This window comes from Vanellus vanellus, assembly GCF_965231255.1.
Source record: "Vanellus vanellus genome assembly, chromosome: Z".
Classification (NCBI taxonomy): domain Eukaryota; kingdom Metazoa; phylum Chordata; class Aves; order Charadriiformes; family Charadriidae; genus Vanellus; species Vanellus vanellus.
In genome coordinates this window covers 71,088,438-71,101,975 of record NC_138908.1, presented here as the reverse complement: position 1 = coordinate 71,101,975, position 13,538 = coordinate 71,088,438, and the positions used below count along the sequence as shown (strand labels likewise).

At 40.2% G+C, this 13,538-nt stretch overlaps 1 protein-coding gene across 1 annotated transcript in view; it reads left to right on the top strand.

Annotated features, from left to right (window-relative positions):
- The first annotated feature begins 317 nt into the window (after positions 1-317).
- The window catches only part of LOC309683056 (rapamycin-insensitive companion of mTOR-like), a 29,701-nt gene continuing 16,480 nt past the window's right edge, over positions 318-13,538 (top strand). Inside the window, exons 1-2 of the mRNA XM_082497248.1 lie at positions 318-372; positions 601-648. Coding sequence (XP_082353374.1) covers positions 324-372; positions 601-648 — 97 coding nt within the window. The 5' untranslated portion in view covers positions 318-323. The remainder of the gene's footprint in view (positions 373-600; positions 649-13,538) is intronic.

Genomic DNA, 13,538 nt, shown 5'->3' with positions numbered 1-13,538 from the left:
GAAGCGTGACCCAGTCACGTCGCCCAGACAGGCGGAACCCTCAGCAGCCCCCGCCTCGGCGTCCGCCGCTCTGACACGGTAGAGAGAAAGGCCGCGGCCAAACAACGGCCGCTCAGCTGTCTCCGGCTCCGCCCCGCCTCGCCTCAGCCGCCCCCGCGCTCCTCCCGCCGGCGGCGGGGCGGAGGGAGGGGAGGGGAAGGGAAGGGAACGGAAGGGAAGGGAAGCGAAAAGGGGTACCGGCCGAGGTGGCGGCGGCTCCTCCGCAGGCTTGTCCTCGCGAGAGCGGGCGAGGTTTCCGGTGTTGTGACTGCGGGGCCGTAAACATGGCGGTGAGTCTCCGCGCCCGCTCGCTGAGGCACCTCCGCATCCGAGGTAAGGGACTCCGGGCAGGCCGCGGTGACAGGCTGTGTGTGTCCGTCCTGCCCCCCCCCCCCCCCCCCTCCCCGCCCTACCACCACCGGCGCTCCTTCCACGCCGGTGCCCAGCCGCCCCCTTCCCTCCCCTCCCCTCTCCTCCTTTCCCTTCCCTTCCTGCCTTTCTCCTCCTCGGGTTCCTTCCTCCCCGCCACCCTAACGCGCTTCTCTTCCCCCGTCCCGGCAGGTCGGAACGACAGCGGCGAGGAGAACGTCCCCCTCGATCTCAGCCGAGGTACGCACCGGGGGTCGCCGCCTGCCCCACGCTCCGCGCCCGCGGCGGAGGCGGGGCGGGGGGGTGAGGCGGGGGGCCGGGGAGCCGCCGGCGGCGAGGAGCGGCCTGGTTCTCCGGGGCGGCCGCGGGGGCTCGGTGGGCGGGGGGGTGGCGAAGAGCGAGCGGGGTGCCGCTGCCCGGCGCCGGTGGGCTGGCGGCCGTCCTGTAGTGAGCGGAGCTGCCCGTAGGTGGAAGCCTCTCCTCAGCCCCCGCCGCCTGCGGGGCAGCGGGGGCAGCACGGGCACCGCGGGGGCAGCACGGGCACCGCGGGGCCGTGCCGGAGCCACGGGGCTGGCCTGCCCTGGGCACAGGCGAGGGGAAGCCCCTGCGCGTGGGCAGAGGCTGCTCGGCCGCTTCTGGGGTTGTTTTCGGAGGAGGCCGTTGCTTGTAGACGGGGCTGTTTACAGCGTCCCACCTGCGGGGGGGCTCCCCGCGCCGCGCCCGTGGGCCTCGCCGCCGGGGCTCCCTGCGGCCGGGGCTCGGCGGGTCGGCCGTGCACCTCCGGGCAGCGCCTCGGCCCTGGAGGCTGGTCCTGCCGCCGTCCTTTGGCGAACATCCCTGCCTGTTCTAGGCCGGTTTGGCTGCCGTGCTTGGTGTGAGACCAGGAGGCAGTCATCTCCTGTTGACCTGTTAAATTGCCCCAAACATCCTCCACTGCTCTCATGTATGGGAAGGATAAGTGGAAGGAGGCAACAATAACGCTAACTAATTTTGTCTCAGACAAATAGGAGCTCGTTCCCTACCCAAATGTGTAGTTCGCCTTGCCTTGCTGAGGGCTAAGGTAAGGATTAGACTCTCCCAACGAGCCGAATGAAATGCAGAAAACAAACCGACCCATTAGAAGCCATGATCTTCCCTGGGGCAGAAGATCTTGGTCGAGGGGAGGGAATAAAGTTGATGCTTTTAGTGTAACTGTTCTGCTTCAGGAGATCCAGGACTGCTGCTATCCTGAATGCATCAATTTTATGGACCGTGGGCATCCACACAGTGGACTGTGAAATGTAAAGGAAGTACAAATATTAGCAGTGTCAGTAAGGTTTTCAGCTTGTTGTATCAACAACTCCACCTCTAGTTCTTTTTCCCCCCACTATGATTTGTGTTTACAACTTTTTTTATTAAGCAGTTTTACAGTGGGCTGAATGTTATCTCAGCATATGCATCTCATATTTACAAGTATATTTTAGTTCCTGGGAAAAACGCTCAGTTTTTTTTCAGTTTAAAGAAACAGGCTCTTATATTTTCTCCCACCCTATCTCCAAATGGACATGAGTGCTTTAATGAGACGATGTCTTTAAAATGAAAAGTGAAACTTTCATCAACAAGATGTGGGACAAAGGCCTTAAGAGTTCAAACACATGACACAATTATTACTGTAAGCAGTGTCGTCTGTTTATGAAATTTACAGAATCAGGATTTTAATGAATGGGTTTTGTAACTTTTTTATGTTGTGTAGCATACTGAAGTGTTTTGATGTGAAAGAACAATACACAAAATTTAAATGCTGGAGTGGTAACTTTTAGATGTGGTCTTTTTGAAATCATTTACTCAGAATTTGATAGGCAGCTCTCATGATAATGGTTTTCGCTGTGAGGTGCTTTCAGCCACCTCCTGATTCCACGAGACCTGTAGTAGTAGCAGTATAACTACTTGATGTGTATCGTATTGTACAAGAAGCTTGCAGGTAAGATGCAAAATAAATTTTTGATTCAATGAAAAAAGGATGTTTTGCACTCTGATTGTATATAGCCCCTATTTAAAAAAAAAAAGTTTGTTTTTTGTTGGTTGTGATGGTTGCAGTTGATTAAGAAGCTGCCTTAAACTTAGTTGTGAACCTCTTATCAGAAAAGTGAGGGTTTTGGGTTTTTGTCAGAGAAACTACAGCTGAACGATGAATAATTGTATAGTTATCCATGGTAGGTGTTGACTTCATTTTAAAGAGAAAACAAAAGTAAAAAGTTAAAAAAGTCTCAGCAAGACATTAACTAAGCTAGATGATAACTTGATTTCCACACTGAACACAACGAGTGTTTGTTTTTTCCAGCTGTTACAGTAGTTATATAAGCAATTAATTTAAATATTTTAAATTGTTACTCCAGTTCTGTTCTAATAATACATTGTTTTGATTCACTGTGTTGAGCGAATCACATAGTTTTCTACAGGGCTCAAGTTTGCAGTAATTTAAAAGAATAGCCTTAATTTTTTGTTTTGTTTTGCCAGACAACTGAACTTTGTGTTGATTAATGTGAAAAATCTGATTTGGGCAAAGTAGAGAATCACCATAAGCAGTACCTCAGCCATATGTTTCTCATTACAGTGGCCTCTTTATTACAAACGTGAAATTATATTGGTATTGCCTTGTTTTAAACAGGTTCTTATTAGTGATGGCTTGATGAACATGACTTAGCATACAAGTCAGACCTTCACTAGTCCATACCTGTGGACTGTATACTAAATACACTCTTTTCCATACAAGAGGCCAGTGCCTTTATTAAGTATTTCTGAACTAATAATAGGTGAGGGGAGGGTGCTAGCCCTGTTTGTGCTGCTTTGGGTCCTACTTCTTCCTGGCTTTTTTGCAGCAAGGCTCGGGGAGTGCGTTGCTGCTTGTAGAGCGGATGTAATTTGTGTGCTTTTTGTTTGCTCTTTGCTGCTGTAGTTTGAGGGTTGTCCATGTTTTTGCAGAAGACACCATGTTGTTTTTATACATATTTTTATATGGTATAGTAGGGTTTTACTCTTTGGAGTTTCTTGGTCGTCTGCCTTTTTAAAAATGATATATAACAATATTTATGAAAGGCATGTTATGTAGTGGTGCATTGTAAGTGTTTGTGTGTGTGTATATGAAGTCTATGTACAAGATTAGTTTGGTTAAAGATGATACTGTAAAGTCTGTAGTTTGCTGTTTCTGGGCCGTTGGGTTTTTTGTTTGTTTGTTTTTTAAACTTCTGGGCCACTCAGCCCTGGCTGTACCCCATGTTTTAAGAGGATTATGATGAATCTTTTGGGACAACAATTTTCTTAAGAAAATCAGTTTGCTGAAATGATGATTAACTCTGCAAAAATTTTCCCCAGCACAAATATTGTTGGGCATAGTAAGAAAAAAAACGTACAAGTACAGATTAGGCTAATTGCTTTTGTCTACATAAGGTCATATTTTGTGTCGTCTTTTGATTATGAAATTGCAATTCATAATTTGGATTGAGTACTCAGGTTTTGGCCTTGTGTTATATGACCTGCTCAGAATAGAACAGAAAAGGAAAAGGAGGACAGACTTGCCACCAGTGCAACTCCCATTGCAGTCATCTGGAAGGAATTAGCAATGGGATGAGGCAGATTGGTTTAATTAGACTACTGAGATCAAGCTCGTAACTTCTTAAGGCTAGAAAGGACAACTAGGACCAGGTTAGTGCATTTGGTGAGAATTCTTGCGTTGAGTCCAGTCATGGTTGTGTATGTAACTGTGATACAATTATTACATGCTTTTAGCATAATTCATCTTCATTTCTCACTGTTTTACAGGTATTCCAAGCTGAATCACAGAAGCCTATATACCTCCCAAAGCTCTGGGCACTGTAAAAGGCTTGTGTAATCCACGCTTCATTTGTTGCTAAGTTCTTTGCTTAGCTCTGTAACTTAATTGCCTTATCCTGTTGGGTGACCAATACCTCTTCCTTTGTTGGAGTTTCAGCCTTTGGTGTGAAGGCCTAAGTAGTTTAGAACTTGCCCAGTTGACAGCCATGTTTGACAGTGCCTTACCGGTGGTCAGGCTCCTTTAAATGCCCTTCCTTCATGGGATCCCCATTTTCTTGGACTCCTGTAGCTCTATGTGTGCAATGGCTATTGGGAACTTTTCAGAGCTTGTTTGAAGCTTTGGAGAGATACAAGGGTGCTAGCTGCTGATGGTCAAGTGCTATTCGTATCTCTGTCTTCAATTCCTCCTTTTTGAGGGTAACAGTCTTCGCTTTCTGATACTGTACTCTTTAATTAACCAAAATGTACCCATCTTCAACATTGATACTTTCATTTATTATTCATAAATGTGCATTACAAGATACTAGTTTGATTTAGCAGCTTTTCTTGTAGTAAATTATCTCTGTTTTATAAGTGCTGAGTCTTCTAGCAACAGCATGACACAGATATGAATAAAGTGGCTGAGAAAACTGGATTTTTTTTTATGAGTGAGTTTCACAAAATTGGCCAGTGTTATCTGAAAAAATACCCCTCTTTTTTTTTTTTTGCTTTCATTGTCCATCATTTCCTTTTGTCATGTAAGTAAAAATAAAAGAGAAGTTCTGTTTATGTCCTGGTTTGAGGGCAACAATTTAACTTCATGAGGTCTGAACAGTATTACTCCTCTTACTGTTCTTGCATCACTTTAAACCATGTTGTATTTCATTCCATGTGCCCACATGGCAAATCGTAATGCATTGCATGCAGGGCAAACATCTCGGGATGCTATTTGCAGTTTACAGGCCACAAAAATGTCGGGCATTTTTAAGGATTATTTGCGGGATAGTCAAAGAAGGCTAGATTAATTTTGTTTCCAAATTCAGTTTGCGATTTGATGACCATGCTGTTTCTAGCTTCTTTCATCAGTATAGAAGAAGCAGGGTGGGATGCTGCACACCTGTCTGATGCTGAGAGCTCAAGTAGAGGGGGAGGGGGAAAAAAAAAACCTTTTGGAGTGCTTGCAGCAAGGCAGTAGGGAACAAGTGCAGAGGTGGTAGCTGATGTATACTTTCTTGGTGGCTCAAAGGCAGTTCTTCCATGCTAATGACAAGACTGTTACAGAAAGCCTTTAAGTTCTTCTTTACGTACTCTTGCAATATGTGATCTGGCTTGAAAATATGGAGAAGTGGGGCTCCACCGCACTGTAGAAACAATATTTTAAAAATACCTAAGTAAACAAAATGTGTGGGTGCCTTTCACCTCTGCTTTGCAGTACTCCATCATTGTGATGGAGTAACTATAGCAGGATGCTTGTGTTAGAGCAGATCACACAAAGCGGTAGCTGTTTCTTTGCTCCCTTGTTTGTGAATCTGTAACAGAAGCCATAATAGGACCAAAAAGGTATTTAGCAACATTTTTTTTTGGTTCATCAGAGATATAAAGGGCCAACTTGAACAGCTGGAGAGACAACTTACTTGTCATGCTGTCTGAGAAATTTTCTGTTGTGTTATTCTTGTATATTGGTTTTTTTTTATATAGGGAGACCAAAGGGGAAGTGATCAGTGATGGTGGCGGGCTAATTTTTTGGGCAGCATATAACCTTTTGGTAGGTTTTAAAAGTAAGAAAGTTAGAGGAGCTGAGTATATTCACTCCAAAATTAAGGCATACTCTTAGCTTTTCTGTCAGCAGTTGCGGTTTAGTTGACCGTTGTTTTGGAATTGTATAGTGCACTGGCCTGCTTAGGTGATTAACGCTTGTGTACTTTTTGCTTTGCTTGCTACGGTATTACTGCTTTTACAGTCTTAAGATGTCTCAGAACTACTCAAGTGGTGTGTGCTTACAGTATTTGCACTTTTCATTTCTTGAAAACAGAAACAACATTTTTCATGAAGGAAATACATTAACAAAAAGCATCTTTAAAACGTTACGACTGGCTTACCTAGCATTAAGGTACCTGTAGGAGCTGGGCACTACCATGTTTTTCAAGATCTGCGTTCCTATCTGTCTTTAAAGTTTTTGTGTACAGCATCTCTAAATTTTGTTTTTGTGGGTGAGTTCTTTGTTTTTGCTGCTGTGGTTCAGATTGGTCAACAAATGTCAGCACTTTTCTTCTGAAGGGCAGGGAATGAAATGACTGCTCTAATATCTTGTGGTTTCTATTTATATTTGACAAAAGAGATTGTTCTGTGATTTGGATTGGTATAAATAGCTTCTTGGGTGTTTAAGCAATGCTGTGTTTCTACAACATTATAGTATCCTGCTTTTCACCCCCCTCCCCCTTATGTGAATCGTAGAAACTGTTGAAGTACGAAAATCTCAAGTTTCTGCTGCTTTCTTGATATGAATGTTTTAGTCTTTGTCAAAAACGTTCTTCAGGTTTTTTTTCTTTCCCTCCCTCCACCCCACCCCACTCTGAGTTTTGTGAAATGCTTGGTTTAAGGATTTCTTTTTGTCAGAGCCTGTCCAGTGTAGAAGCTGTGTAAAGAAACACACCTCTCATCATAGTTACAGTGAATAAAGAAGCTGTGTCAACGATAGCCTCGCCAAAAAGCAATATATCGCTTACTTGCCCGATCTCATGATCTTCATGCCTACTCTGCTAATTACCTAGCAATCTCAGAAGTTTTCCCCTAACGTGATGCTGAACATCAGGTAGAGTTTTTGTCTTTAAAGTGGGAAGAAGTGAAACTGCTGTTTTCCCACTGGTTATATCCATACAAACCCTAACACTGTAGAAAAGAATGATGTTCAAGATGGTTACAGGATGGCTTGCGAATTGAGGTTGAAGTGATGGCTGACTAGTTTGGGGGAATGTACTGAAAAATCAGGTAGTCATTTTATCTTTCATACTAATAGAGAATCCTGCCTGAGACTTTTTGTTTAAAAAATAATAAATGACTTGAGTCATCTCCCTTAAAACCAACCAGCTTCTTACAATTAAGACACAAGCGTGTGATTTGAGACTTTGATAACTACACGAAAGATTAGATGAAGTTAGAGGTTTGCTTTTCATCGGAAGTGTTTTTAACTGTGTGCGGGTAGACAGATGGTTATAACCATAAAGCAGGTGAATTTGCACGCTGAGTAGCACTTTTGATGACTTCTGATACAGAAGGGAAGGTGCCATAATACTGCGACACAAGTGCTGGCTGATATTTGATGAATTGTTTTAACTGGAGTACTTGTAACTTCAACTGTCACAATAAAATGTATTTTGCTTTATTGTAGTTTAAAAATCTGTAGTATTAATATATTTTTGTATACCACACAGATGATTTTTTTTCATTTGCCAACCATCTGTTGTGGTGTTGGAAAATTTGGGTAGAATGCATCAGGAAAAAAGTAGGTTAGCAAAACTTCAGAGCATGATTAGTGAAGAGTGTACTCACCAAATCCTTGCACCTGGTGAAACAGGATTAATGCTGGTAAAGATGCATAAGTGAGAAAGTGGATTAAAAAAAAAAGAACCACAAAACCCAATTTAAAAACAAAACAAAAACTAAAGAACAAAAAAACCTACTTACAGTTGTATTTTCTTAGTGACATGACTGAATCTTACTGTTAGCCTATACCTGAAAACTCTGTAGGACTCATGTTCTTATGCTTCAGTTGTATTCATTGGTGTAGCATGCCACATCTCAGCAGTGGCCTGAATAGATTTGGGTAATTAAATATTATGAGGAAGTGTCTTTGCCCAAATTCTACCTGAACAGCAATATCCTTGGAATCAACATGGTTCATTAATAAAGTAGTCTGATAGAGCTTTTATGAAAGTTTTCTTAAAAGGGGAGGTCTTGTTTCTAAGTTTACTGGTTTTGTTCTTCACTGTCTAGGCTTCTCTAAGCTCAGTATAGTCCAAGTGCTACTTATTGTATGGTTTTGGCTACATCTGACTGTTTATTCAGGTATCTGCTCCTGGAACACTTCTGAAAGTTACTTTTAATTTTTTATTTACTTTGTAGAAATTAAATGTGCTTAATTGTCTGATATGTAAAATGAAAAGCAGAAAGATTTTTTGAATTCACTTTCGGTGGTTAAATTTTTGTGCTATTACTTTGAGTAACCTTGTGCGTCTAAGACCAAAGGATGGCAAAATGGTAGAGATGAGCTAGGAGAGTTACAGGAGCCATTTCAAATATGGGTGGGTTAGTTAGGTCTTGTTTGGTTAAAATGAAAGAGGTACATCTCTGTACTGCATTTGCATAAATTTTTTTTCATTGTGAAATGCACTACAGCTGTTGGTTTAAGACTGCAGAATGATTTGTAGGAGGTATGTGTGCATAGAGGTAAGGTATTTAAAGCAGAACAATATGTCCTTGATTTGTGGAAAAATATAATTATGGAAAAGTAACAAAGAAGAATGTAATTAATTTCTTCGTTTAAATATGTATGGTGAACAATACAGGGATATTGTTTGGGTTTTTTTTTTCAGCTGCATAAAAGATTGGTTTCCTGCTTGAAGTGTACACAGACTATAAATAAAAATATATATTTAAAAATAATTACTTCAAACAATAGAGGACTATCAAGAACAGTTGTTGCCTGAAAGTTACTGCTTTTTTAAAAAAAGTGATTAAATCTGTAAGTAATCTTTTTCCTTTTTTACCTTCTGAGCATCAGTGAAGTCAGAATTCAGCTTTAGCAACCACTTATCTAGAGAATTTAGAATGTGTTCATCTCCTTTATGGAAAGCATATGTGGTTCTCATGAGTTGACTTACTGTTTTGCTTTTTTTTCATGAAATACTACATTTTTTCCTTTTTTTTTTTTTTTTTTTTTGTGTTTCCAGCTCAGTTTTTTAGGTTTGCTTTTACTTCAGTGGGGTATTCAAGTCTTGAACAGTCACAGCTATGGACAGATGAGACCTGTCCCTAGTACGAGGGTCTGGAGTTCCCAAGCATCATCTGTTTGTGCTATTTTGAAATCTTCTGGTTATAGCATTTTAAGGGTGGTAGTTACCACATCGCACATTTGCCACAGTTTAAAGGTTTCCTGCTGCAGTTAGTGCTGTTTGTGACTTGTAGTTTCTGGTTGTTTACCTTTATTAATGTTTGAATTTGAGGATGTTATTACTTTGCTCTTTCCATGTCTTGCCAAATTGCCCTATGTGTCTTCATCAGCAAACCAGGTGATCCTACATCTGTTAAGATTGTTAGGGTTTTTATTCTTACATGACACCCTATGTAACATGGTATTTCTGGGGACAGTGGCTACCTCCTGGCAGCTTGGAGTTTATTAGTAAGAGCCATTTAACTGGACAACATTTAGGTTTTTGGGTTGAACAAATTAAAATGATGCAAAGAATAATCAGAATGTTAATTGGGAAAATATTCTTAGATGCGATGATACTTGTGCCTTTCACAGTTTTTTCTAATGTCAGTTATACTGTTATTAATTTGCTTGTCAGTTTGATAATATTCAGACAAATACATGATCAGAATTCTTTTGAGTAGCTCTGAAAAGAGATTTGCCTGATACGTTCACTGAACAGTTGTTACATGATGTGAGGCAGTCGCAGTATATCTTTTGTTAAAGCAACTAAAAGTTGTGACTGTCCTGAATTTTCTGTTTCTAGAATTAGTGGCAGAAAAGAAGAAAATGGGTTGGAGGAATTGAAGATAATTTTCTAAACCATTACAATAAACTCATATTCACCTTTCAAATTCGTAGTTGATATTTTGGAAAGGATTAATCTGATTTCTATAGCAACACAACCAATGTTGTGAATCTGGGAAAGGCTTATCCTTCAGCCTTTTTATTGGCTTTTGAGCATAAGAACAGCTGTACTGGGTCACTCCAGCCTTGTGTCCTGTCTTTGACAGTAGCTGATAGTTGATGCAGAGGAGAGAGTAGAAAAACAGGGCAGACAAATGCGTAGTCGCGCTGCTGTGGACTGTTCTCCAGCCTCCAGCATTTTGTGCCTCCATTTGTGGTTTTTTTGTCTTCTTTTTTTCTTTCCCTTTTTCTTTTAAACATCTAAACTTTTGAAAGTTTTAGAGCAAGTTCTTCTAGAGTTTAACTGTGTGCTCTGGAATAGTTTATATTTGTTTCACTATGAAGTGGTAATGAGAGAAATTTTGTTAGAGACTACAATCTCGGCTTGGTTTTAGTCATCATAGTGTGCAGTAGTTTTCGTTGTGTATCTTATATTGTAGAAGGATGGCATTATGCTTTTCATAGGGGGTGGTGTGGTGTGGGGAATAAGTATCTAATGCACAGAGACTATATATACTGAGAACAGTTGCTGAGATTCTTGGCATTAATATCATGTCTTCCTAAGAGTTGAGGGCCTAACTGTAAATTTAAATGGAGGACTAAATCAAATGTTTGTTCTCTGTGAATAGACAAGTTATTTAAAGAACAAGAGTTCTTGAAACCTGCCTTGGTACCTTATGTTGTCCTAATTTTAATACTGTTTGCATAATTAGTCTTTGAGGAAACTGATGCAGAACAGTAATGTGTGTACTACTATAAAGCAGTTAAAGAATAGTTTGTGTATCAAAATTAATTTTCGAATCAGCATTGTAGCTATCCTTTGGAATGGTCCTTCTGTTTTCTCTGTGTTAAAAGTTTAAAGGTGTTTTAAGTTTGTGTCTAGCAATCTGAAATAAATCATGTGGCCAGTCCTCAGCTTTGTTCTGTGCTTCCATTTAAGTAGTAATACTGTAGCTTTAGATGCTAGAAAAGGTGTCAACATTTAAACTATAAAACTTGGTTTTCAGAAGCAGTAAAGCAGTGCTGTCTACAAATTCAGCATGTGAGGTCACACACTGGGAATAATTAACATATCTTTGCATCCTCACCCTTGGAGTTGGCTTTTCTACTCATATAATCTCAGTGTCTTGGTTAGAAATAATATTAGAAGACTGTAATTTGGAACACTGTCCTCTTTTGAACTGTTCTTACTGCTTCAAGCTGACTGCAACACCAGAATATGTATTTCCTGCCACCCTTATCCATACTTAAAAATATTTTTAAAAATGTCCTTTAATTTACAGTATTTTATGCACATCTGCAAAAGAGAAATCTATACAGTCACAGTAGGCATTTAAACGTTACTTTCCTGTTTACTTACAGAAGATGTATGTGCAAGTCTAGATGTACAGAGCTAAATATTAAGAGTTAGGCTTCTAAGTGTAATCCTGATACAAGACTTTCTTCTTAACTAAGGTTCTAGTGATTCCTGGATCCTACCTTGGATATGCTGTCTTTTGCACTGCTTTATAGTTAATAAACATTTTTGTAAATGTGAAGGTTCATTTCTACATGATGTAGGAAGAAGAACAGTCCTTTTACTTTCTTTGCTGACTGCCACGAAAGAGAGGAGGTGCGCTTTTTTCTGTATTACTGAGCCACTTTCATCTATTCATAGCTTTCTGAAGCAGCAAGAGTGAAAATAATCTGTGTTCTTAGCTTTTATTTTCTTTCTGTTTTTCTGAACGTGAGTTACTGGAACTTCTCTGTTGCATTCAAAGTAAAGTGCCTTATGTATTGTTCACCTATGGAAACTATAGGAATAAAACTAAATAAATCTCTAGGTATGTTCTGCAGAAATCGCTGGTTTTGATCACCTGTACTTTTCAAAGGGGATGCTCTCAATAGTTAAGATTTCTTATACATCGTGTTTTTTAATCTAAAATTTATGAGAATTATTTGGCAAAACTTGTACATCACACTAGACCACTGCAAAGTATTTTGCACCGCACTGTGATAATAGAATTTTAATAGCAATCATAGATGATGTCTATCTGGTTTAGTATTTGGTACATTTTTCAACATAATAGTGACTACTTAAACCTCATACTACAAACAAAGAATTGTTTCTATGTTTTTGCCTTACAAATTAAGACATACCTTCAGTCTAAACATATATTACTGTGGTTTTGAAAATCATATGCTGAATGTAAACTGTTCCTGTGCTAATGTTTTTGAATCTGGCAAAGTGGAGTTGATGTGTCAATATAAATAATTCAGGAGTGATCTGAGTCATGCAGTTAGCTTTTTTTAATCTAGCTTTCTCTTCCATTGTTCTCAGAACCTGGTTGTTTTTCTTCTGTGCAGTTTCCACATTTTGAATTAGATGTAAATTAAGAATACTTCATGTTATGAGAGATTACATAATTGTCCTGAATTTTTTTTTTCCTCTTCACTAAGCTGATAATGGCAGGATATGTCTTCTCATTGGTGTTTCATTTAATTGTTGAAAGTGTTAATAAAAAGTGTTTTAGCAGACTGATTACCTGTCATCTAGGCTTGTATAGACACCTTTAACTGATTTCTAATATTTCATTGCTTTTAATAACTGATAACTCACAACTATTTTAGTGGAAATAGAGAACAATGCATTAATGTCTGGTTCATGTGTGTTTCACTCAACTGCCTTCATTTGGCAGCATGTAGTTTTGCAAGCCACTAAGAGCAGCTTTAAAGTCTAAGTGCTATGCCACTGTGTATTGCAAAAATCTCTAATAGAGGTGTACAGTAAGTTCACCAGGATCATCCATTTATATTGTGATTCTTTCCTGCAGTAAGTGGAAGGTGTCTGTTGTGTTCTTAATCAGTGATGAAATGCTTAGCTGTAGTGAAGTACAACTCCCTTCTTTAAGAGAAGTCTTTAGCATATTTAGTCGCTTATTTCACTTTTTGGCACTACAATCTAGTAGGTGTGATAGCAGCTGCTAGTGCAGTCTCTCATTTGAGAGTTTACTTACTGTATGTAGACTGGTTACTGTGTACAGCTACTAGCATCTACCAAGTGATGCATATAAAATATGCATTCCTCAGTTTAACTCATTATGCCTGATTTCAGAGTTACTGAATTATTTGTGTGCTAAAGCCTACTATTCTTTTTGCTTGCTTTTTATTTACGTGTATAACAGAATAGCAAACTGGCATGCTGTTAGCCTACTGAATGTGGTCAAACAATGCTGCTAAATCTGTCAGGGGAAAGGAGTCGTCACTTGTGTTAATATAGCTATTGCTGGTCCTGTTTCATCCCTGCATTAGATAGAGTGCTAGCTGTTTTGTGTAGCTGGAGCTTTGCAGTATTCTTTCTCTCTGGAGAATGGGATCTGTCAGAATGCATCATGATCCTCACTGGGGAAAAACAATGTCACAGTCCTGAAGGGACAAAAAAAAAATGAGTCAAGCCCTAAAAGGTCATGAGAGTTTAAAAACAAAC